This window comes from Anabrus simplex, chromosome 1 (genome assembly GCF_040414725.1).
Source record: "Anabrus simplex isolate iqAnaSimp1 chromosome 1, ASM4041472v1, whole genome shotgun sequence".
Classification (NCBI taxonomy): Eukaryota; Metazoa; Arthropoda; class Insecta; order Orthoptera; family Tettigoniidae; genus Anabrus; species Anabrus simplex.
Window position 1 is genome coordinate 1,076,118,005 of NC_090265.1, and position 23,321 is coordinate 1,076,141,325.

At 39.3% G+C, this 23,321-nt stretch overlaps 1 protein-coding gene across 2 annotated transcripts in view; it reads right to left on the minus strand.

The window, feature by feature from the left end:
• Positions 1 to 7,633, minus strand: part of LOC136858005 (uncharacterized) — a 40,208-nt gene extending 32,575 nt beyond the window's left edge. Inside the window, exons 1-3 of one of the 2 annotated variants that reach the window (XR_011017589.1) lie at positions 7,514 to 7,633; positions 6,405 to 6,479; positions 6,208 to 6,276 (exon numbers count right to left, since the gene is read on the minus strand). Coding sequence is in view for 1 of the 2 variants with exons in the window: in XM_068225402.1 (XP_068081503.1) it covers positions 6,208 to 6,276; positions 6,405 to 6,479; positions 7,514 to 7,516 (147 nt within the window). In the remaining variant the exon portion in view is untranslated. The remainder of the gene's footprint in view (positions 1 to 6,207; positions 6,277 to 6,404; positions 6,480 to 7,513) is intronic. The other variant, XM_068225402.1, reaches the window with a different exon arrangement.
• Between the last annotated feature and the right edge of the window lie 15,688 nt (positions 7,634 to 23,321).

The window sequence follows — 23,321 nt, forward strand, 5'->3', positions numbered from 1 at the left end:
GACACACAATAATTCGTACACCTTTCCCCGCAGGAACATTTAAACCTCCTGTACCCTCATTATCTTGCTAGATTTTCAATGGAGCGTAATTCTGATGAATGTAAATTTCATCTAAATAAAACATATGGGGCGAAGGTTCCTTATTCCTCAGAAGATGCATTTTTCTTAAATACGTTACTCTGGCTGTTACTATATCTGCTCTCTCCATTAACAATTTTCTACGGTCATCGCTTTTTTTTAAATACTTGAACCCCATAGACTTCAGTATCCTCCACAATGAAATAACTCCCCATCTAAATTTTATCTCTCTTTCTAAATCACTACGTAATTTGTTCAGTGTCGGGTATAAACTCTTTATGTAATAATTGAAGAGAGTTCTTATTACATCTTTATGGAATCCGTGGATTGCCTTTGTTATACAGTTCCTTTTGATTCGTTTGTGCAGTGATTGAAATGAGATGGAACCAGATGACTGGGTACTGTCTTTACCTTCCTTTACTATACGCTTAACGGTTTGCGTACTAACTAGACAAGCTTCTGACACTCTCTGCTGCACTTTATACACACTCACTAAAGGGACATTATTTTCTGCTTCCTTTTGAAAATATTCATGAACATTGCTGATCATTTTTCTACCCTGGCTCCTGATCTCCTTCCTCTTTGCCATTGTAAGATATATAGTGCAGTTATTACATACAACAAAAACAATAACAACATAGAGCAACGCAAATAGTAACAATATAACAAACAAATTAACGTCACATCACATGCCACAAACACGCTAATTGAAGAATGCAGTAAGAATGCGGCAAGAATTACTCATAGAACAAGAATAATCCTAAAACAAACTCATCAAACAAGCTCTTCGTAATACCCATACGCACACTGTAAGACTACTCGGCAACACAGCAGTTCATAGAGCGAAGTGAGCGTGGCAAACTCCCCGGGCGACTGAGTAGTTCTCAGTGCCACCGCTAGGTGACCTTTTGTCTGATTGGGCAATGACATACTGACCCCCACCCCACTTCCCCTGACAGCATGCAGGCTGCCCGCCATCAGAGCAGAAAAGACCTATAATAGTCTCCTCTGCCCGGACATTATCTTTATATCCGAGTACCTTTATATATTGCTGACTGAAAACTTGTGCCTTAAGTCCTCGCATATACACTCCCCTTTTTCATTTATGATCCCTGGAATGTCCTTCCTGGAACCTGTTTCTACCTTAAAGTAGCTATACATGTTCTTCCATTGCTCCCTAATTCATATGGCTGCCTATTATGTTTGCCATCACGTTATCCTTAGCTGATTTTCTCGCTGAAATCAATGTCCTACTGCGCTCCTTCAATTTCTCCTCACTCCCACAACAATTTCTAACTCAATTTCTTTCTAATCTGCTTCTTTCTGTATCTCTTTATTTCCCTGTTATAATATTATAGGTCCTTACTACTCCTTACCACTTTTAAAGCTACATACCTGTTTTCACACTCCTCAACAATGACTTTAAACCCATCCCATAGCCTGTTTAAATTTTTATTTACCATTTCCCATTGATAATTGCTTTTTAACATTTTCCCCATTTCCCTCTTATCAGCCATATGGTATTGCCTAATAGCCATACTTTTACAGCATTTAAACTAAGTTGACACTGAAATGCTTAGCTTCCATTTTAAAATTTTCAAAGAATAAAATATTGAAAAAGTATCAAATGTTTGCATTTTCATAGTTTCTGAAGTCATAAATGCTTGTTTTTCTCCCTAACATTTTAGTATAGCCAGACAACACTGGGTAGAGGAAGACCTCTGCACACACGAATGGCTATCTGCGATTAGCCAATCATTAATACGCATCTTCTCCACCAATCTGCAGCACTCAAAATGTCAAATTGAAACATAAAATGCACAAACCGTAGTGACCTTGAACCTTGATAAGACAGTGTGCCAAGCGGCATCGCTGTGTTAAAAGGGAGTTTTTATAGTGTTATTTTTGTGAAAATGTGTGTGTGGTAGTCTGCAATTAGGCCATCATCATAGATAAAAAGGTGGAACAATGAGCCAATGTGAAATTTTGTGTTCAAAATGGGCAAATTGGCCACAGAGACATTGAACATGTTTTGGCAAGCATGCGGCAAAGAGGTAATTAATCACGGACAATATTTTGAGTGACATAGATGTTTCACAGGTAGAAGAATGTCCCTTGGAGACTACGAGCGATCTGAAAGCCTTCCATAAGCATCAGCCCCCCACCAAGAAACATGGAACAAATTCCGGAACTTGTACACAAGGATTGTCGGGAGATTATTAATGATAGTCATCCTTTACATTCAGAATTATCACTGATGATGAGTCTGGGGTCTAAGGGTATGACTTTGAGGCAAAGTGGCAGTCGTTGCAATGGAAGAGTCCCATCATATCCATTATCGAAGACTGCGAAAATGAGCTGTAGCTCAACGAAAATTATAAACATTGTGTTCTTTTAGCACCTGTAGCATTGCTCATTGTGAATTTGTAACCCAAGGCCAAACCATCAACAGAAAGCTTTACTGCGACATTCTATGGCATTTGACGAGAAATATTTAGCAAAAGCAACTGGATCTGAGGCACACAAAGAATTGGATTCTCCAGGATGACAATGCACAGTCATTCATGATTCTTGCCAAATGCAACATTATAGCTTCTGCACCTGCCTTACTATCCAGATCTCCTGTTGTCTTCTTCCTTTTCCCAAAGATGAAAATGTAGATGCTGCCATTTCCACACCACTGCCCAGATCCAGTGTGAATTGCAAAAGGTTCCGGACTCGCTAACACAAAATGAATTCCAGGCGGGATTCGAGGAGTGGCAGAAACGGTGGGACCAGTGCATTGCTGTGCAAGATGGCTTTTTTGAAGGAAATGATATTCAAACTTGGGTATATGGACATTTCTGTCAACAGATATAGTTCAGGAACTTTTTGATCCGACCTTGTATGTTATATGTATACAATTCAATATTAATAATTTCTATGAATATATTAATATGCCCTATCCGTTATGGGTTTGTGATACTATTAGTCTTGTAATTTTATTGTACCATATAATAATGGAAAGTAAGACATTTACAATGTTTGATGCTGGTACATGACTTTCTCGGAATATTTTATTCTACTACTTTTAGAAAAAATGGACAAAAGGAAAGATAATGATGATTTAGTTGATGGGAAAACGCAGAGGAAAACAGAAAAATAAAATAAAAATAAACTTGTAGCCTGTCTTTAACACAGTCAATGCTGGTGCTGCGAGCCCATGCGGCTGATGATCATTAGCGTTCTTAGGACCTTGGTGGTGTAAAGAAATTATCCCTGAAGTCAATATTTGTTAATTACAGAATTTCAACTTCAAGATTTTACATAACTATGATTTCAGCTCCTTTGTGCCGCAAGGACCAGGACCAGCATCAAATGTGTTAAAGAAGATGCCGATGAATAAAGAAATTAAAAAAGAAGAGACAAGCATACAGGAGCAGAGAGAGAACAGGAAGGAGAGAGCATGAGAAAGAAATGATGAGATAGTGGTGACTTTTGTTTTAAGAGGAAGTACAACTGGGCAACCATCCTCTGTTAACACTAATTAGAGGGAAAAAATGGAAAGGGTAAGACAATTTGAAAAATTAAGAAATCGGCCAAAGGGTTACCAAAGACGTGAAAATGAAAGACTCCCTAGGCCTCTATGCCCAATACCATCTGGGTTGAAAAACAACAAGAGTTGACCAAGGGAGGTCGCATAGGACAGATGAAAGTGACCTGCCACAAGTAACTGGAAGCAATGCCAGGAATCAGCTAAGGGTCCCATGGTTCCCAACCAATGCTCCAAAGTTGAGAGCCCCTGGGGCCCCTTTTAGTCACCTCTTACTACCATCAGGAGATACTGTGGGTGTTATTCCACAGCTCCCACAGCGAGAGAAATGATGAAACAGCTGTCTAGGATCTTTCTCGTGCAATTGCTTACGAAAAGCAGTGGAGGGCTGAAGCAAGTACTTCTTGAAGTCCAAAGAAAAGAACAGCTGTTATGAAAAATTCACTGATGGGACATTACAAGGTAAATCTTCAGTGCTGTTCACCAAGTCAACCCATTACAGGAAAAAAAAAAAAAAAAGTCTAATAAGGTTGAAAATGAAGAGAGTTCTCATGGTTACATGTCTGATTGTCCAGAATGGTTTACCCACACTAAAGGGTCAGCATAATGGCTTTCAGTTCAGAGGGCCCCGTTTGATTCTGGCTAGACTGAGGATTTTAACTGCGTATGGTAACTTCTTCTAGCTTGGGGACTGGCAGTTTGTGTTAACACACTTTTTTCCTCAACAAACAACACATCACACTACAACTGCACTACCAAACACCACAGAAACAAGCAATAATGAATACATGCCTCCACACACAGTGCGCTATAGGAAGGGCATCCAACCATAAAAGTGAGCCAAATCCACATCACATGTCGAACCCAATAAATTGGGGAGAATGAAGAAAAAATAACAAAAGTGTTCACTGAAGTGTTTTCTTTCTTCAGATTTAGATGAAATGAACTTAAGTGATCAGAGTACTGATTTATTCTTTATTTGCTCCTCATGGTGCAAGTTATTTTTCTTTTACTATTGGCTTTACGTCGCACCGACACAGATAGGTCTTATGGTGACGATGGGACAGGAAAGGGCTAGGACTGGGAAGGAAGCAGCCGTGGCCTTAATTAACGTACAGCCCCAGTATTTGCCTGGTGTGAAAATGGAAAACCATCTTCAGGGCTGCCAACAATGGGGTTTGAACCCACTATCTCCCGAATACTGGCCGCACTTAAGCGACTGCAGCTATCGAGCTCCGTCATAGTGCGAGTTAAAAGTCTGCTTTAATCAGTTTGTGAACTTTGATAATGATGACCGCCGCTACCACCACCACTTTGTGAAATGTAACTCCAACTCCTATTGATCGATCATTTTCCTATTAGGAGAAAGATGCTTTGCTGTGTACAAGGTTATCTATTAGCAGCTGATTTTATGTACTGTATGCAAACTAGACACAGGATGACTCCTCCTCAGTCTTGAAGTGACACGACTTCCTTGTAAAATTTAAAAAAGTAAACTTGTAGTTTCATACGACTGTTGATATCGTGAGCATAGACGTACATCTATTTTGACATGGAATTCGAACCACAAGCATATGGCTTTTTATTTTTAAAAATCCCCTGTGGTATTAGCCGGGATTCAAACTATGCATGCTTTGACTATTATGTTCTCTTGTAAGATTTAAATCCTAGATTGTAAAAATTGCCAAAATAAATCTTTTGCCTGTACAATAACCAATTATTTAAAAATTCACTAAAATATCCAGCAGAACAGCCCCAAAAATCAAAACCCTACGGCACTTAATGCCCTTGAAAGGGCTTAGGTCTGCCCAGTGACCGCTGCTCAGCTTGAAGGCCTGCAGATTACGAGGGGCTGTGTGGTCAGCATGACGCATCCTCTCGGCCGTTATTCTGGGCTTTCGAGACTGGGGCCGCCATCTCACCGTCAGATAACTGCTCATTCTAATCACGTAGGCAGAGTGGACCTCAAACCATCTCTCAGGTCGAGAGAAAAATCCCCGACCTGGCCGGAAATCGAACCCGGGGCCTCCGGGCGAGACACAGGCACACTAACCCTACACCACAGGGCCGGCAAGCAGAACAGCAACAGACTGTATTCATGTCTGCTTCGCTAAAAAAGTAATCACTGACCATAACTCGTAAAAAGTGTGCAAGTTAACTAAACGTCACAGTACTGTAAAATGGAGTTGAAAGGAGGTTTAATTTTTTTTTTTTTTTTTGCTAGTGGTTTTACGTCGCACTGACACAGATGGGTCTTATGGCGACGATGGGATAGGAAAGGCCTAGGAGTTGGAAGGAAGCGGCTGTGGCCTTGATTAAGGTACAGCCCCAGCACTAGCCTGGTGTGAAAATAGGAAACCACGGAGAACCATCTTCAGGGCTGCCGACAGTGGGATTTGAACCCACTATCTCCCGGATGCAAGCTCACAGCTGCGTGTCTCTAACCGTACAGGCAACTCGCCCGGTAAGAGGTGGTTTAAAGAGCGCCTGAGTATGCTTTGATGAAAAGTGTCTGAAAACTGCTTTAAATACACACTGCAAACATTACACCTTGTGGAATGGCCCCATGGAAATTGCTAATAATAAAAATTTAGTACCTGTTCAGTATTACTACATTCTGGCTCCATTCCTTGTAACGGTGAAGATGTGGGATTGCAAGGCAATTCCTACAACAGAATATTGTTTCAGACAATACAAGTTTGATAAAGTGATATAAGGCAAAATCTTATTTTCTTACCATTTTCTTATAGTATTTTACATTCTTTTCTTAAATAACCAGAAAGTAAACCTATACCTTCTCTGTTCCATTGCATTCTGTGCTGGTGCCCTCTTCACTAGGTGATGTGACTGAAGGGTCAACAGGGATATCCTGAAAGAAAGAGGTTTTGCCTGAAAAAATAAATTTAGGGCTTAACAGTGTCTGCCCATAGCAATTTATGACCATAATCATGTACAGAAAAGTATATTGGGAGAAAACCCTCGAGAGAATGTCTATACACGTCACTGAGGAAAGACCGAGGGCGTCTTACAATCCAAATGTAAGTGTAAGGCTAAGATATTGACATTACCTGTACATACAGAGAAGATCAAGTAAGGACCTGGGGCCCAGTAAACAATACTCATTTATATATCATTTAACATATTAAAGTAAATGTTTGTTTGGACCAATATGATATTTTATTTGGTTGCAAATTTGTATAATCCCTTTCTTAAATGGTCCCTGACATTGCAGAGGAAAGAACCTATATTGTTTAAGTGATGTTTGAAGGGGCCTACATCTATGTCACCGGTCCCAATATATTGTTTAAAAAAGTTAATATCTCTAAGGAAAAGGCAAATTATACCAATCATCCGGCATAATAATAATAATACTTAAGCCCACAAAGTTATCTGGTACATTCTAAGAAGCATAATAATACAGGCATATAAGTTACAAAGCTCTCTATCATACTTCAATATAATAGTACTTTATTTTCTAAACTGTCATTGAACTTTCATTAATTAATTCTCAGGATTCTGTACGTGCCGGGAACTACAGATTTCTGAATGTTTCCAATCAGATACACTGTACTATGTGCAACAGCAGCGTCCTGAAGGACTGTCCGAAGTTGTTATGCACTAGATCTGTTGCTCAAATTGTGCCCCGTACGATGGTTGATACACTCGCCACTAATCTTCAGTATACAGGTAGGCCCACTGTTGTTGATATAATAATAATTAGATCCAAAACATTTGGCGATTTTAAATTAAATTCAGAAAAGTTCTTTTGTTATCCCATATAATAGAAGACCTAGAGCAGAGGACGAATTTATTAATGTAAGGTTAGGGAAAAATAACAACTGTCAACGGAGTGATATCGGGAAAAATATTTGTTACAAAACAACATAAACCTCCACAACACACCATATGAAGCGAAAGGATGTAAACGAGGTATATTCTTATATCGCCACTCGTGCAACAGACTTCCAAAAAAATATAACTTTTGAATAACACAGCGCGAGCGCTTTTTGTGACCAGGCAAAGATGTTCTTTGGCACATTCACAGGTCCGCCAACTGAGTATACCAAACAAAAATTGCTTGGTCCAGTCCAAAGAAGATAATGTTCTGGCCAAAGAAAATTCTGCTAAACTGAGCCATTTACAATACAGACCTACAGACATACTATATCTATACTAATATTATATAAAGAGGAAAAATTTGTTTGTAACGAATAGACTCATAAACTACTGAACCGATTTTAAAGATTTCTTCACCTATAGAAAGCTACATTGCCAGTGAGTAACATGGGCTCTTTATTTTCGAAACAATTCGAAGTGGGATGGCACGGGGGGGGGGGGGGAGAAAAATAATAGGGTAATATAGGCAAAATATCGAATTTGTCGTATAAAGGACGAGACAAAGCTCAATTTAATCCTCTTGACGCAAAGAACAAAACTCGGTAAGCCCTACGGGCAAAAGGCCCTAAAATCAACCGTTACGGAGATATTGGCACCACACTACCCCTGCTCTAGGAATCGGATAAAAGAAATGAACTGCCCTAACCATGGCAACGTCAGCTCCAGGATTATAGAGCAGTGAGATTATGTATAATATGTACGTTTGGGCATAGCTGCCAACCAAAATGGGTACATTAACACTTAATATCTGGAAAAAATATACTATTGTGTAAGGCACTCATAGGACTCCTTTGGGCGGGGATGGAAAGGGGGTGAAGTATAAAAATCTTACTACATATAAACATGGATGTATGTGTGTTTGTGTGTAAATGACACATTTCCTCCTAAACCATTGGAGCAATTTCAACCAAACTTGGTACACTTATTACTTACTATTGGAAGACGAGCACTATGGGGGTAAGCCATCCCTAGCGCCCTTAAGGGAGTGGGGTCGGGGGAGGGTAGTTATAAAAATAATCGAGAATAGTGTCGAATTCGTATTTTTCGGGGTCGCTGAGTTGAAAAGTAATACTCCAGATTTTTTAAAAGTCCAAGTTCAGCCCCTTTTAGGTGGGAAGCGAAGGGAGGGTGAGATATAGAAATAATTAAAAACAGTTTCGAATTAATATATTTCAGGGTCGCTGAGATGAATAGTAATACTCCGGATATTTTGCAAGTCCAAGTGAGGGGCGAAGGGGATGAGATATAAAAATAATCGAAAAATTATATATAAAAATCTTATCTTCTTCTTACTATATACAAAAATGGATGTATGTGTGTGCGTGGCTGTGTGTGTGGGTGTGTAAATGACACATCTCCTCCTAAATCACCGGAGCAATTTCACCAAACTTGGTACACTTATCAAGTAGTATCAGAAGACAAACCGCGTGGGGAGTAAGACACCCCTAGCACCCTTATGGGCAGGGGGCGAAGGGGTGGTATAAAATAATCTAGAATATTATCCAATCCATAGTTTTCGTGGTCGCTGAAATGAATAGTGACAATCCGAATTTTTTGAAGTTCATGTTCAACCCTCTTTGGGACGTGGGTGAGGAGGGAGTAAGATATAAAAATAATCGAAGTGTTGAATCTACAGTTTTCTGGGTCACTGAGATGAATGGTGACGATCCAGATTTTTTATTTCTTAGGGGTGGGTGGGGGCGAGAGGGGTACAGTCTCATTGACAGTTGAAATCCTGTACATCGTATCTATAGTGCGATGGCAAAATACATATAGTTATCACTTATTAATTTTTGCCAGGATCGAATATTTCCCGGTCGATTCGAGCTTCCATAAGGACGAAGTTTTACTCGAAAATTAAATAATCTAAAATTTGAAATCAAACACATCTAAATAATTCTAAAACTACATAATAGATCGTAACATATCAATCTGAAAGTCAAAAAGGAATTCTATAAAAATTCACATCACACATAACTAACTGGTAATACAAATCTTAAAGGTAAATATTCAGAAACTATCCGGGCAACGCCGGGTACTACAGCTAGTTTATAGTATATGTCTGTTGTACCAGGAAATGATTGTGGGGCCAGGGCATGGGAAGGATCTCAGGTAGTGTTCGGTTTCTTATTGGAGCAGGTACAAAGAAGGATAGTATCGCAGGGCGAATAATAGATGGTAAAATCTTTTGATAGTGTTTATTAAAAATATTAATAAAAATTCACCCTGCAGTTGAAACGTTGAAACTCAAATTTCCAGCCAATATTTTCAAAAATGGAAAATAAAAAATCGATGCTGTGGGATTCTGAGACGTCTACTTGCTTAAAAACGTCCAAAATAAATATCACTCTTTTAGAGATCATATACACCCTACAGTTCATCTAATAAGGATTTGAATACATAAATATCACTTTGCACCTTGAATTTCATTAAGTCCATCACTTATGGTGTAGACCTACAGTCTTTATAATATTTTGAACATAAAATTAACACACACTTTAATGAATAGTTGATAGTTCAAATAAAAATATTTGATCACTTGCTGTATACTTCTACAGTTCATTTAAGTTGAAAATAAAATAAAGTAGTGCACTTGCAAATTCTATAGTTCATCTATGTGAAATTATTTCAAGTAGTATATGATTTTAAAAGGGAATTTACAGTTCAAAAGCAAGATATGAACCTTTCTTGAATAGATGAATTGCAAGCTGAAATTCACACGAAGCACTTGTTGGAGCACTATAATTAACTGAGTGCTTTGTTAAAAGTCAGTCAGTAGGATTACTCACTCAAAATATGAGAAGATCACCTGGAGTCTGCTTACAAGTGTTGGTGTTGTGCCGTCCGGTGGCTCGGTGCCTGGAACATTCCGAAGCCTGCAGCCAAGGCTCAAACTCAGCATCGGCGACTTGACAAGTCCGTTCAGTGAAGATACCACGTTAATATCCCTCGTCGACGTCGCTCGATAGGTACCGTAATTGAAGAAACCACGTTAATCCCACATTGGAAACGACGTTCGATGCAGCAGAATCTCACAACACTTTACCAAGATTTCCGTTGTTCTTTGAGGTAATGTCGGAACACGGAAAATTCGATTGGCACTATAGAGCTCTCAAATATCACTAGGATAGATATAATACACCGACACAAGTTTCTATGCACAGTTCTATTCTCACGTTAGTTTTACAGTGTTGAATGTATGACTTTGAATATCACAGTCCATGCTACCGTATGATTTGTAAGTCAGGTTAATGGAGTAAGGACTTACAATCGTTCTGAACACGGAAAACAGAGTTTTTATACACACAGTTTATGGAATTAGGATTTAACACTGTCACAGTTCATAATAGACACTAATTATGTCTGAGGTTCGACCGTAGAATAATGATCACAGTTCATAAGCACTTGAAAAAATGTTATTAACAACAGTCTCTAGAATAATACTGTTCATAGACTAAGACGATTTTATGACTGGATTTACAACACACGAGTCTGTACTACTTAATATTGTCATAAACAGTTCTTAATGTCCACTTAATTTCTCGTAGTAGCGATCGAAATATCGGGAAAATGCACAAAAAATAGTCAATTCTAGCCTTGTTATTGGTGAATGTCTAGTGTAATAATGCCTCACACAGTCCACAATTGTACTATTGTAGGAGAAATACGTCCCAGAATCATGAAAATGGTCACAAATTAGAATTTTAGTTCACCACACGCAATGTTTTAGAATATTGTTACAGTTCAGTGATACAGTTCAGAATTACGTGAAAATAACAAAGTCCACAATGTCGTATACTGATAAATGAAAAACTTGATATTTCAATTCACAATTTCTGTTATTACTTCGCTCGGTTAACACACTTATAAGTATTATATAACGACGATTTTGTCGGAGAAACTTGTAGAACATTTCCTTCGTCGCGACGCGGCAGAAACTTGACTCGCGACGTCTTCGCACAATTTCAAAGTGTTCGGGTGTGACCACTATGTCCTCGCGGATCGCGACGGAGCATACTGTCCTTCTGTCATAATTGCAGAACACACACACTACACACTGGCTCTAACCTTGGTTCACTGCAGGGGCGGTTATTCCATGGAATGAAGGGAATGAGTCATTCCCTTAAACATTATTACACAATATATATATATATATTTATGCATCTTATTGCAACCAGTATTTATTTTAAATTTTGTGTCATTTTGTATAATGTATAATTAACTTTAGTTTAACGTGACAGTGATGCATGGGCAGTTGAGAGTTGCAAACATTCGTCTGTCTCCAAGAGCTATGCAAAGATGTGCTATGAAAGCCGTTTGTTAGGCAAGTGGCCTGCTTGACTCGACCATGGCTTCACTCTGGTCCCCTCGTAATTATTCGCTTGGGTTCGGGAATCTCCGCCGAAGGGAATGCATTTCACGACTCATTCCGTTCGAGAGTATTTATATGTAATATGACTTGTGAGAAAAAGGTTTAATTGTGCTTGTGTTTTCAACTGAAGTGAAATATCGTACAGTGAATTGTACCACTTAATTTACTTCCCGTTGTTTGTGAAAATTAAACCAAATTAACGTGCACACGTATAAAATAAAGGAACTACTGCTATTCTGCCGCCTTAGAAGGGAATGCATTCCCTGTGCTCATTCCCTGCCTTGAGACTCTGAAGCATGACAACTGTCGGCGTGAGTGAGGAGAGGGGAGGGGTGTGTGGATGCGTATTAGAATCTCTCTTAATCCAGGGCATGAGTTCGAGGGCTTTTCAAGAGAAGAGTAATATAATTTCCGGTAGCAGACTAGTGCCTGATTTACCGGGTGTAAAAACTAAAACGAAACGTTGCGTTCGACACTTTAATACAGAGCAGTATGGAAAAAATAGGCTGGTTATGTGGTTGTCAAAAATATCAAAACTCTACTGTTGGCTTTGCGTTCTATTTTCAAATGAAAAGGGGGTGTGGAACAGTGTAGGCTTCGATGACATGAATAACTTGCTTAAAACATCTCAGCGTCATCAGCAATCACAAACATCTATCCGAGCTGAAATTCTGTTAACAGCTTTCGGAACGACCAGAATAGATTTGCAACTCGATCAGCAGCGTAAACTGGAGGCAATACAACATAACGAGTTGGTAAAACAGAATAGAAAAGTGATCCAACGACTGACTGACGTTGTAATATATCATGCAAGACAAGAACTTCCTTTCAGAGCGCATGCAGAAGATAAAAGTTCCTTAAATCGTGGAAATTACATAGAACTCATAACACTGCTTAGCAAGTACGACGACACACTGGCAAATCATTTGCAGAAAACAACGGTGTTCATAGGTCTTTCACATCAAGTACAAAATGACTTAATTGACGGAGTAGCCAGTGTGTTATTAACCGAAATAAAGAATGAAATATCACAGTCACCATTTGTGGCGATTATTACTGATGGAACTACTGGTATTTCTGGCCATTCCCAACTTTCAACTGTTGTTAGGTACACTTCTGCTGATGGAGAAGTACAGGAGTGGTTTCTTTGATTTACCGACGTAAGCGCCGATCGCAGTGCTCCTGCTCTTGCAGATCACGTGCTCCACATAATGGACGAGTTCAACAGTGGCTCTAAACTAGTCGCTCAGTATTGAGCCGCAGAGATGTCATGAGGTCTCAGTGGTTTACAGAAAAGAGTGAAAGACAAATACCCCGACGCTATATTCATACATTGTTTTGTTTACAGACTGAACCTTTTCCTTGCACAGACAACTAATATAAAGGAATGTAAAATATTCTTTATGACTCTGAGTAGCTTGGCCTCCTTCGTCTTTAATTCGACGAAGAGAACTGCATTGGATAAAGAAGTCAAGAGACGATTTCCTAAAGTGTGTCCAACACGATGGAATTACAACGGAAGACTTGTTGAAACAGTTCGTGAACAAAGAGAAGAATTAGTTCAGTTGTTGGAGAATATCCTTGATAATCCAGAGCAATGGGATAGTCAAACGTATCACGAAGTTCGAAGTTTTAGCAGCGTTCTCTCGGAATTCCAGTTCAATTTTATTTTATTAGTTTACAGCGAGATATTTTGCTTAACAGATTCTCTCTTTGAAATCCTTCAAACGAAAGCACTGGATGTTAATTTCTGTATTGCCAAAGTAGAGGAAACAAAAAGTATCATTCAAGGAAAAAGAAATGAATTCGAAAGAGTAAGGAACAAATGTCAAGAGAACTACGAGCTGCCAAAGAAGAGGCTACATCAAAATGAAACCTGCGACATAAATTTACACTACCGTCGCATATATGACTATATACATACCGTACCCAACTAGAATTTCGGTTCCAAGCACTCGAGAAATTAACATTGTTACAGTTAGTTGATCAAAAGAACACGAAGAAAAGTTTTTGTGAAACAGCATTCTGTTCTTAGAAACAAAGTTACGGTCAGCATTTTGACTTCACCCGTCTCAGAAGCGAGCTCAGCGTAGCTTATATCTCCGATGAGGATCTTACAATGGGAGTTCTAAAACTTGTGTTTTATTTAAAAAGTAGTGGATTGTCATCTTCTGCCATTTCTGAACTGGTTAAGTAATGTGCGTTGATTTCAACTATCCCAGTGTTCAGTGCTAGTGCCGAACCTTCATTTTCGGCACTTCGGAGAACCCGCACCTACTGCAGAAACACACAGAGACAACAGAGACTCTCGAACTTGACTCTACTGTCGATTGAGAAGACGTTACTAAAATTGAAGTCATCAAAGAATGAAGAAGAATTCTACAGCCTTGTCATAAAATATTCGTCAAGAAGGAGAGACGAATGGAATTAACAATCAAATAGCACAAGACTATGTGAGTTATTGTATTGATTTTACTGTATATATCTAATTAGCTTATGATATCGTCGCTCCGGAAGAACAATGACGCAACTGCACAATTTGATCAAATGGAGTTTCGTGGTCGTCTGGGTTCAGAAATACGTAGCGCGCACGTGTGAATATCGTTCGAACTGTAGTTATGCTGTAGGCCGCTAGAGGGTAATTGCGTCGTTGTAGAAATCTGAGCTGTTTGTGACCGCACTTCAGAGCTATATCGCCGTATATCTCAGTTATGTCTTTAACTTCACGAGTGATCCTTCGTGTCCGTTGGAACAATGATGTAAGCGTGATTCCTGGTCGAAACTTCATTGGTTGAGAAGCTCATTACACTTGACAGTTTTGTTCTTTTATTACTTTCAGTGTTTATAGTTTGTATTTCATTCATCCTATTTCGTTAGCAGAATGGTACCAAGATGTAGGGTTTTTTCTACCGGATCCTACTGAAAAACTTCGTTACATATTGATCAGTTTCAGAAGAACAATGACGCATTTGCAGAAAAGGGGTCATTTTGGGCGAAAATAAAGTAATTATTTTGAGAACATTTCTGTATCCTGTAGTGTGCTTGTATATGTTACAATTTCCTACAAAATTAATTTTGGGCGTAATTGAATCTTAACGAAAGATACATTGGTTTTTCGCGTCTCCTGTACAATGGCAGTTTTGACAGTTATGTCATTGTTCTTCCGGAGCGACGATATGTGCTTCCCTTACTGTAAAAGTCACGCGCCGCCACTGGTTCACTGACCTATTTATACCTGTCTGCGAGCAGCGCTCGGAATCAGGTGATGAAAGGTTGTGATAATCCTTTCCAAACTTTAACTTGTTATATCTCGGAAACCACTGGACGGATTGATCTCAAATTTTCAGGGTTTCACTTCCACAAAGTTGGCTACAATTTAGCGTTGGTCTCATGTTAATTGATCCAGGCGTTAAAACGTTCAAAAATGATTTCGAGAGAATTCTGAAGGGAGGAAAGCTACAGGCATTGGTGACGTCATTTGACCTTGCTCGACTTGCGGTGTCCCTCATGCAGCGCAGTGAGAACGAGAACATTCTCTCACACAGCTGTTCGTGCTTCAAAACTTAACTGTACGCTCATGAATAAAATTTATAACTCGTATGTGCCAGGGCCTATGCCTTCCTGGTACACTGTGTTTACAAATTTTGGTAATATTCACCATAGCTGACCTGGTACATTACCTACGAGATATTAATGATCGGGCTCCTCAAAATACTTCCGACTACCGACATTAGAGTTCTCCCTATTAAGCCGTGTTCCCCAAGGTCTGTATATGAAGGTCTGGTCTGGTCACGCTCCCACAATCCTTTGCGGTGGCTGCCATATTGAGTTTTAAGCATCGATATGATGTGAGCGATCCTGATGTGATGATGTGAAATATATTTGCATTTTTAAGGAAAACGGGGTACTGCAATACACCAAATTGTCAGAATAATTTAACTGGTGGGATTGGACTGTTTCGCTTTCCAGTGATAAGCAATGGTGACCTCGGTTGATACGGTACAAAATGCAGGCGTGATAAATGGCAACCCACTTATAATTCCGTCTTGTTCGAGGTTAGTTAGTTAATATAATGAAATTACTCCTAAAGAATCATATTTTTATATGAACTATTTTTGTATTTGTGGGTTGCGTTATGTATTTTCTTCTGATAACATTTTGATAAATCGTAGTTTTAATAGAAGTTAGATGGACAGAAACCCTCAAGTGGAATTCCATCCCAACAGTGTTCCTAATACACCCAAGTCGTTAAACTGTTCTAGGAAAGCTTCCAAACCAATATTTTTTTTAAAAAGCAACCAGAAGCAATAGTATAATAATATTATTCGTGTTTTCCTTTTCGTGTTAACTACGCAAGGGAGGTCATTTAGAAAAAAAATATAGTAGGGAACCTGGCGCAAGTAGACGAAGTGAAAAAAAAGCCAGGACTCGGCTAAGGGGCCCCATAGTCTCCAAGCTACACTTCCAAGTTAAGAGATCCTGGGCCTGTTTTAGTAGCCTCTTACAAGTAGGGGACAGCGAAGGTATTAGTATACAATCCCCACCCACAGGGAGGTAAAGATTATGAAAGCCTATACAAACAGGTTCGTAGTTATCTATCATCAGTGTTATACCACTCCTATAATAGTAAAACATGTGATTCGAATGATAAATGTAGCCCAATATTTACATAATGCCTGAGTAGTCTTCATCTTCTTTACAATCTGCTTTACGTCGCACCGACACAGATAGGTCTTGGAATAGGAAGAAAGCGACCGTTACCTTGAGTAAGGAACAACAACAGCATTTGACTGGTGTGAAAAATGGGGAAACCATGAAAAACATCTCGAGGGCTGCCAACAATGGGGTTCGAACCCACTATCTCCCAAATGCAAGTTGGGAGCTACGTGACCCTAACCGCACAGTCACTTGCTCGATTTTCTTCTCGTTTTCTTCTTCTTTTTATGATGATGATGTTGATGAGTACTACCTTGAATTTTTTCCGTGGCAAAAGCCAAGTTAAGAGACCCTGGGCCCCTTTTAGTCGCCTCTTACAAGTAGGGGATAGCGTGGGTTTTAGTATAAAACGCCCACCCATAAGGGGTAAAGAATTATGAAAGCATATACAAACATGTTCGTAGTTATCTACCGCCAGTGTTATACCACTCCTATAAAAATGAAACATGTGATTCGAATGATAAGTGTAGCCCAATATTTACATAATTACAAATTATAATCACCAGTTTTCAAATGATGTTGAAAACATAATACAGATGTGGGCTTTGTGCCATTTTGTGGTGGTGGTGGTGGTGGTAGAATACTCCCACGGTATCCCCTGCCTGTTATAAGAGTTGATTAAAAGGGGGCCAGGACTCTTTAACTTGGAAGCGTGGGTTGCGACCACGAGGCCCTTAGCTGAGTCGTGGCATTGCTTCCAATTACTCGCCTGGCTCCTCACTTTTTCTATACTATCTGACCTCCCTTGGTCAATTCTTGTTCTTTTCCGATCCCGACGGTATTCATGCAGTTGAAGCCTAGGGGACTTTCATTTTCACAAACTTCATAGGCTTTGTCTTTCTTTGGCCGATGCCTTCATTTTTCGAAGTGTCATATTCCTTCATTTTTTCCTCCAGAGTTAACAGCGGATGGTTGTACAGTTGTACTTTCTCTTGAAACGATAGTCACCACAATCACTTTTTACTATTTAGCTGCGTGGGTTATCCATAAACTAGTAAGAGTAGCTAAAAACATCACTGTTGTTGTATATGTGAAGAGTATTTTTGCCCAAGAACCCAAAGAATTCACCACATGAATGGATGGCAACAATTAGCAAACATAATTTAATGCACTCGGCTCAAGAAGCATTCAATGTTTGTCGACATGCTGGATGCTGAAGTAAACTTTTGGAAACGCAGTGCCGGTAACTACTTTTTTTAAATAAAAGGAAATGCCTAAGGTAATTTACTACAACTATCTTTAAGTAGGTAGTTGAAGTTCAATATTTCATGTATTCATAATATAACAGGGGGGCCGTATAGATTTCTATGTACCTGTCAATAAGGTTACGTATTTTGACAGATGATATTAATAAGAAACGCAGTAAGACCAAGTTGTATAGAAGTAAAAGAGTGTACATGAGCACTTCTGCTGATTGTTTCTCAATAAATTAAATTTTGATTCTATTTATCTTCCTATTCAAATAGCTGTGAATGTGCTCATATCATTTACGGGTTACGTGGGCAATAGATGCCCAGTTAAATTCTACATGAAAAATAGTTTTTCGTTTGTTTTTATTTCAATGTTTGGTACCACAGGTATCAGAGGTAAGGATTTTTGCGGATGATGTTATTCTGTATAGAGTAATAAATAAGGTACAAGATTGTGAGCAACTGCAACGTGACCTCAATAATGTTGTGAGATGGATAGCAGGCAATTGTATGTTGATAAACGGGGTTAAAAGTCAGATTGTGAGTTTCACAAATAGGAAAAGTCCTCTGAGGTTTAATTACTGCGTCGATGGGGTGAAAGTTCCTTTTGGGGATCGTTGTAAGTATCTAGGTGTTAATACAAGGAAAGATCTTCATTGGGGTAATCACATAAATGGGATTGTAAATAAAGGGTACAGTTCTATTCACATGGTTATGAGGGTGTTTAGGGTTGTAGTAAGGATGTAAAGGATAGGGCATACAAGTCTCTGGTAAGACCCCAACTAGAGTATGGTTCCAGTGTATGGGACCCTCACCAGGATTACCTGATTCAAGAACTTGAAAAAATCAAAAGAAAATCAGCCCGATTTGTTCTGGGTGATTTCCGACAAAATAGTAACGTTAGAAATATGTTGCAAATTTTGGGCTGGGAAGAATTGGGAGAAAGAAAACGAGCTGCTCGACTAAGTGGTATGTTCCGAGCTGTCAGCGGAAAGATGGCATGGAATGACATTAGTAGACGAATAAGTTTGAGTGGCGTTTATAAAAGTAGGAAATCACTATATGAAGATAAAGTTGGAATTCAAGAGGACAAACTGGGGCAAGGGGAAGGGGAGTTAGGAATTGGAATAACTTACCGAGGGAGACGTTCAATAAATTTCCAATTTCTTCGAAATCATTTAGGAAAAGGCTAGGAAAACAACAGATATGGAATCTGCCACCTGGGCGACTTCCCTAAATGCAGATCAGTATTGATTGATACCTAAATCCTCTAAATTCGAATACACCTTCCTTTGGTTACGCTCACTTAAAGACTCAATATGGCGGCTCAATAAGTAACATTCGTGTCTTGATCTCCCAAACTGACCTTGGTCTCGCCATCGCGCAAGATCTGTAATAAGCAGGTCAGGACACGAATGTTACTCATAGAGCCGCCATTTTTGGGACTCAATGTGGGCGATCCCTATAGCAGTTTCAAGTTGGATATAGGCGAGTTTCGAGTTAAAAAAAAAACGTACTTACGAACACGTAAGCTGTTAAAATTAGTTTTATTTTCCTCAGATGATATGTAATTAACCTGCGAATTGTGATATAATGATGTCTATTGTGCCACCTATAAATGGTTGGGTTTCATATATCGTGAGCAGTTGCAATGGAATTAAAAGCAGAATATATGACAAAACCATCGTAATATTTTTTGAGTTAGTAGACCTAATTAAGGGTACCTGAGCCTGAACAAGGCAATATGATGATCAGAAAAGCGTGGACGCTTAAAATTAAATAATAACATATAGGCAGGCGTGAGGAACCAAAATAAAAGTGTAAAGGGGTATGGAATCTGGCCACAAACTACTGATAGGAAATTACCTCAGCTGATAGCCCGGTTGGTGGCCTTAAACAACATTATTACAATAAATATTACAGCCAGCATTTTAGGCTACATTCCTCGTAAAAGGAAAACACGCAAATATTAGAAAACTGCGATACATTACAACAGTGTGTCCGCCTCCGTAGCTTAAAGATTAGTGGTAATAGATTCCGTTCTAAGGGCCCCGGATTCGATTCCCGATACTGCCAGAAATTTAAGAATGGCAGGAAGGCTGATGTGTAATTGAAATTATATATACTACTCACCTCCGTTTTTTTTGCTAGTTGCTTTACGTCGCACCGAAACAGATAGGTCTTATGGCGACGATGGGACAGGGAACGGCTAGGAGTGGGAAGGAAGCGGCCGTGGCCTTAATTAAGGTACAGGCCCAGCATTTGCCTGGTGTGAAAATGGGAAACCACGGAAAACCATTTTCAGGGCTGCCGACAGTGGGGTTCGAACCTACTATCTCCCGAATACTGGATACTGGCCGCACTTAAACGACTGCAGCTATCGAGCTCGGTGTGTACCTTAATTAAGGCCACGACCGCTTCCTTCCAATTCCTAGGCCTTTCCTATCCCATCGTCGCCATAAGACATATCTGTGTCGGTGCGACGTAAAGCAAAATAGCAAAAAAAAATACCCTCTGGATGAGGATGTGAGTTCATTATTATAGCAGAATGATATAAATTGTGTATGTATATTACAAGTTGCTTTGCGTCGCACCGATACAGAGAGGTTTTATGGCGACGATTGGACAGGAAAGATCTAGGAATGGGAAGGAAGCGGCCGTGGCCTTAATTAAGGTACAGACCCAGAATTTGCCCGGTGTGAAAATGGAAAACTATAGAAAAACGTCTTCAGGGCTGCCGACAGTGGGATTCGAACCCACTATCTCCCGAATACTGGCCGCACTTAAGTGACTACAGCTATCGAGCTCGGTAAAACAGTATATAAGCTTACTAATAATAATTGAGTATGTTATGCAAATTATCAAGAAAACTGTGCCTAAATGTTAAAGGATATGAGAGGTCACTGTATTACATGAATTTACAAAATTATTAAAATTATTGTTCGCCTCTATGGTGTAGTGGTTAGTGTGATTAGCTGCCGCCCTCGGAAGCCCGCGTTGGATTCCCGACTCTATCACGAAATTTGGAAAGTGTTACGAGATCTGGAACGGTGTCGACTCATCCTCGAGAGGTCACATGAGTAGAGGCGGAGCTCGATTCCAACCTCAGCCATTCTCGAAGTGGTTTCCTGCGGTTTCCCGGGATGGTACCCACCTTAATGCCACGGCCGTTTTTTTCCACTTCCTTGACTGTTCCTTCCGAACTTCCCATCTTCCATAATCCCCTATTCAGCATAGCAGGTATGGCCGCCTGGCGAGGTCCAGGTCCTCCTTTCTAGTTGTATCTCCTGACCCAAAGTCTCATGCTGCAGAACACTGCTCTTGCTCCTTGAGGCGGTAGAGGTGGGATACTTCGCTGAGTCCGAGTGAAAAAGCAACCCTCGAGGGCAAAGGGATTAAGAAAGAAAGAAAGAAAGAAAGAAAGAAAGAAAGAAAGAAAGAAAGAAAGAAAGAAAGAAAGAAAGAAAGAAAGAAAGAAAGATTATTACAATAAATTACCATCCCAATAAATTGACAAACTCAATTTTATATACAAACAATGAAAGCAGCCTTCTTTCGTTCGAGGCCTTCCTGACTCACGAGAAAGTTTTCAGGGGGATTAGGAAAGTCAAAGAGTGGTATTCTATTTTGGCAGCCTCCTTCCACCTGCTCACTTTACTTCGAATTGACATTCCTCAAAACGAAGCTGTAGAGAAAGTAAAAACTTTGATAAACAAGCTTTTTACAAAAGCAAATAGAACAAACTTGGTGATCATTACTTCATTTTTAGCAAAATTTGCACGTGCAGCCACTCAGTCTCCTATAAGCTGCAAAGGTTCCCTCCGAACTATCTGTCTGTTACTTGGATGTGAGTATATAGTCATAATTGTACTTATCAAAATCGTATTTACATATATCAACAATTGCTAGGAATGTATGTGTCAATAGTGATTTTACCTTCGGTCTGCGGCATGTGCCAGATATCTATATCTCAAAGATTGCAAAAACAGGAGTTTGGAGTCATTGGTCTCATAAAATGGGTTTGCATCCTTACTTAAGGGGCATGTTCCTTTCATAACACGCTGAACATTAACAATATTCCGCCATTTAGAGATTAACTTTAAAAATTGAGTTGTCGTAGCATCTAAAAAGCCAAAATATTTTTAGAATAAAAAATACCCATAGGTAGAGCAACGTTAGGCCTCTTGATAGCCGTGGGATACAAAGCCTTCTTGGTCAAATTTAGAGCTAGCTTTTATAACATCCTCTTTTCAGAATGAAATAGGTCTCTCAAGTCTGAAAAATTAGCCTGAATGGTTGTGAACTGGCATGTCGTCTTACTTTCAGGAATGTTCAACATGGTCCCAGTGACACTGAATGTCTGTTTACCATCTTGGTTAACAAATGCTTCACTGGATTTGTTTAACCAATTTTTCCGAATGCACTTCAATAACTGCACGTTGTCAAAGAGAAGAAATAGAGACTTAGAAGAATCAGTTGGATTAGAGACACACGTTTTTAAGATCCCGTCGCTTAATAGCTCAAACATTTTCCTATTGGTTCGATATCAGAGACTAAGCACACTATATCAAAGTGAAGCTCATTCATGACTTTGAGAACATCTACTGTTAGTTTCAGTAGTGTCTCAGATTCATGCTTTTTACTGTGAAGAGACCTATGAAATCCTTGTACTTCGAATGTAAGGATGAAGACATAAAAACCTGCATAGTGGTGGCTGCCTCTGACTCTGACTCATTTCCAGCAATCCCTATTATCTTTCCTGTTTTATATGTCAGCTTGTCATTAACATTAATTTCATCCATCATGACTGTAAAACCTTTATCCTCATCCTTCAAAAGTTCAGACTTCTCCATTAAGAAATATTTTTGAGAAGGTCCAATACCACAGCCTTTTGGACCTATTCTACCCAATAATTGACGAAGATATAAATGATGAGGTAGAGTCATATGATTAGTTTTACGAATTGATTGATAGGCTCCTGGATATGAGTAAGAAATTGTGACAGCCTATATAAACAGCTCTGACGAATACTGTACATGAGTTACTACAGACAATTCCAATTGTTCTAGAGGAAATTTAATTTTCCTATATCTTACAGTATCCATATCACTGTCAAGCATCAAGGCCTTCTTTAATCAATTTACTAGGACAAAAATTCTATCAGATGTGGAAATATGTTCCTCACTGTAATCTGAAAGATGACTCACCAAACTGTCCAATTTACTCCACCTATTACTCTTCAGGTCACTGGTTTTTTCACTCTGCAGTATCCACTTAAACTCCTCAGTAGACACACACAGATTGTTATAAAAACTTTTAAATCTAAGGAATTCGGTACTTTGGAACACACAGTCCATACAAAGTGCTGCGCCAGGTAATCGGGAGAAAGCTAGAAAGAAGAGGCGAGAGTAGTTGTTAAATATTCCTCCCGGAGGCTGGGTGGATCCTCAAAACAAAATTTACAACCATCACCTATCTTAATAAATATAACACTATTTTCACTCATAATTACTGTGAACGGAACTACCTGTTTGCT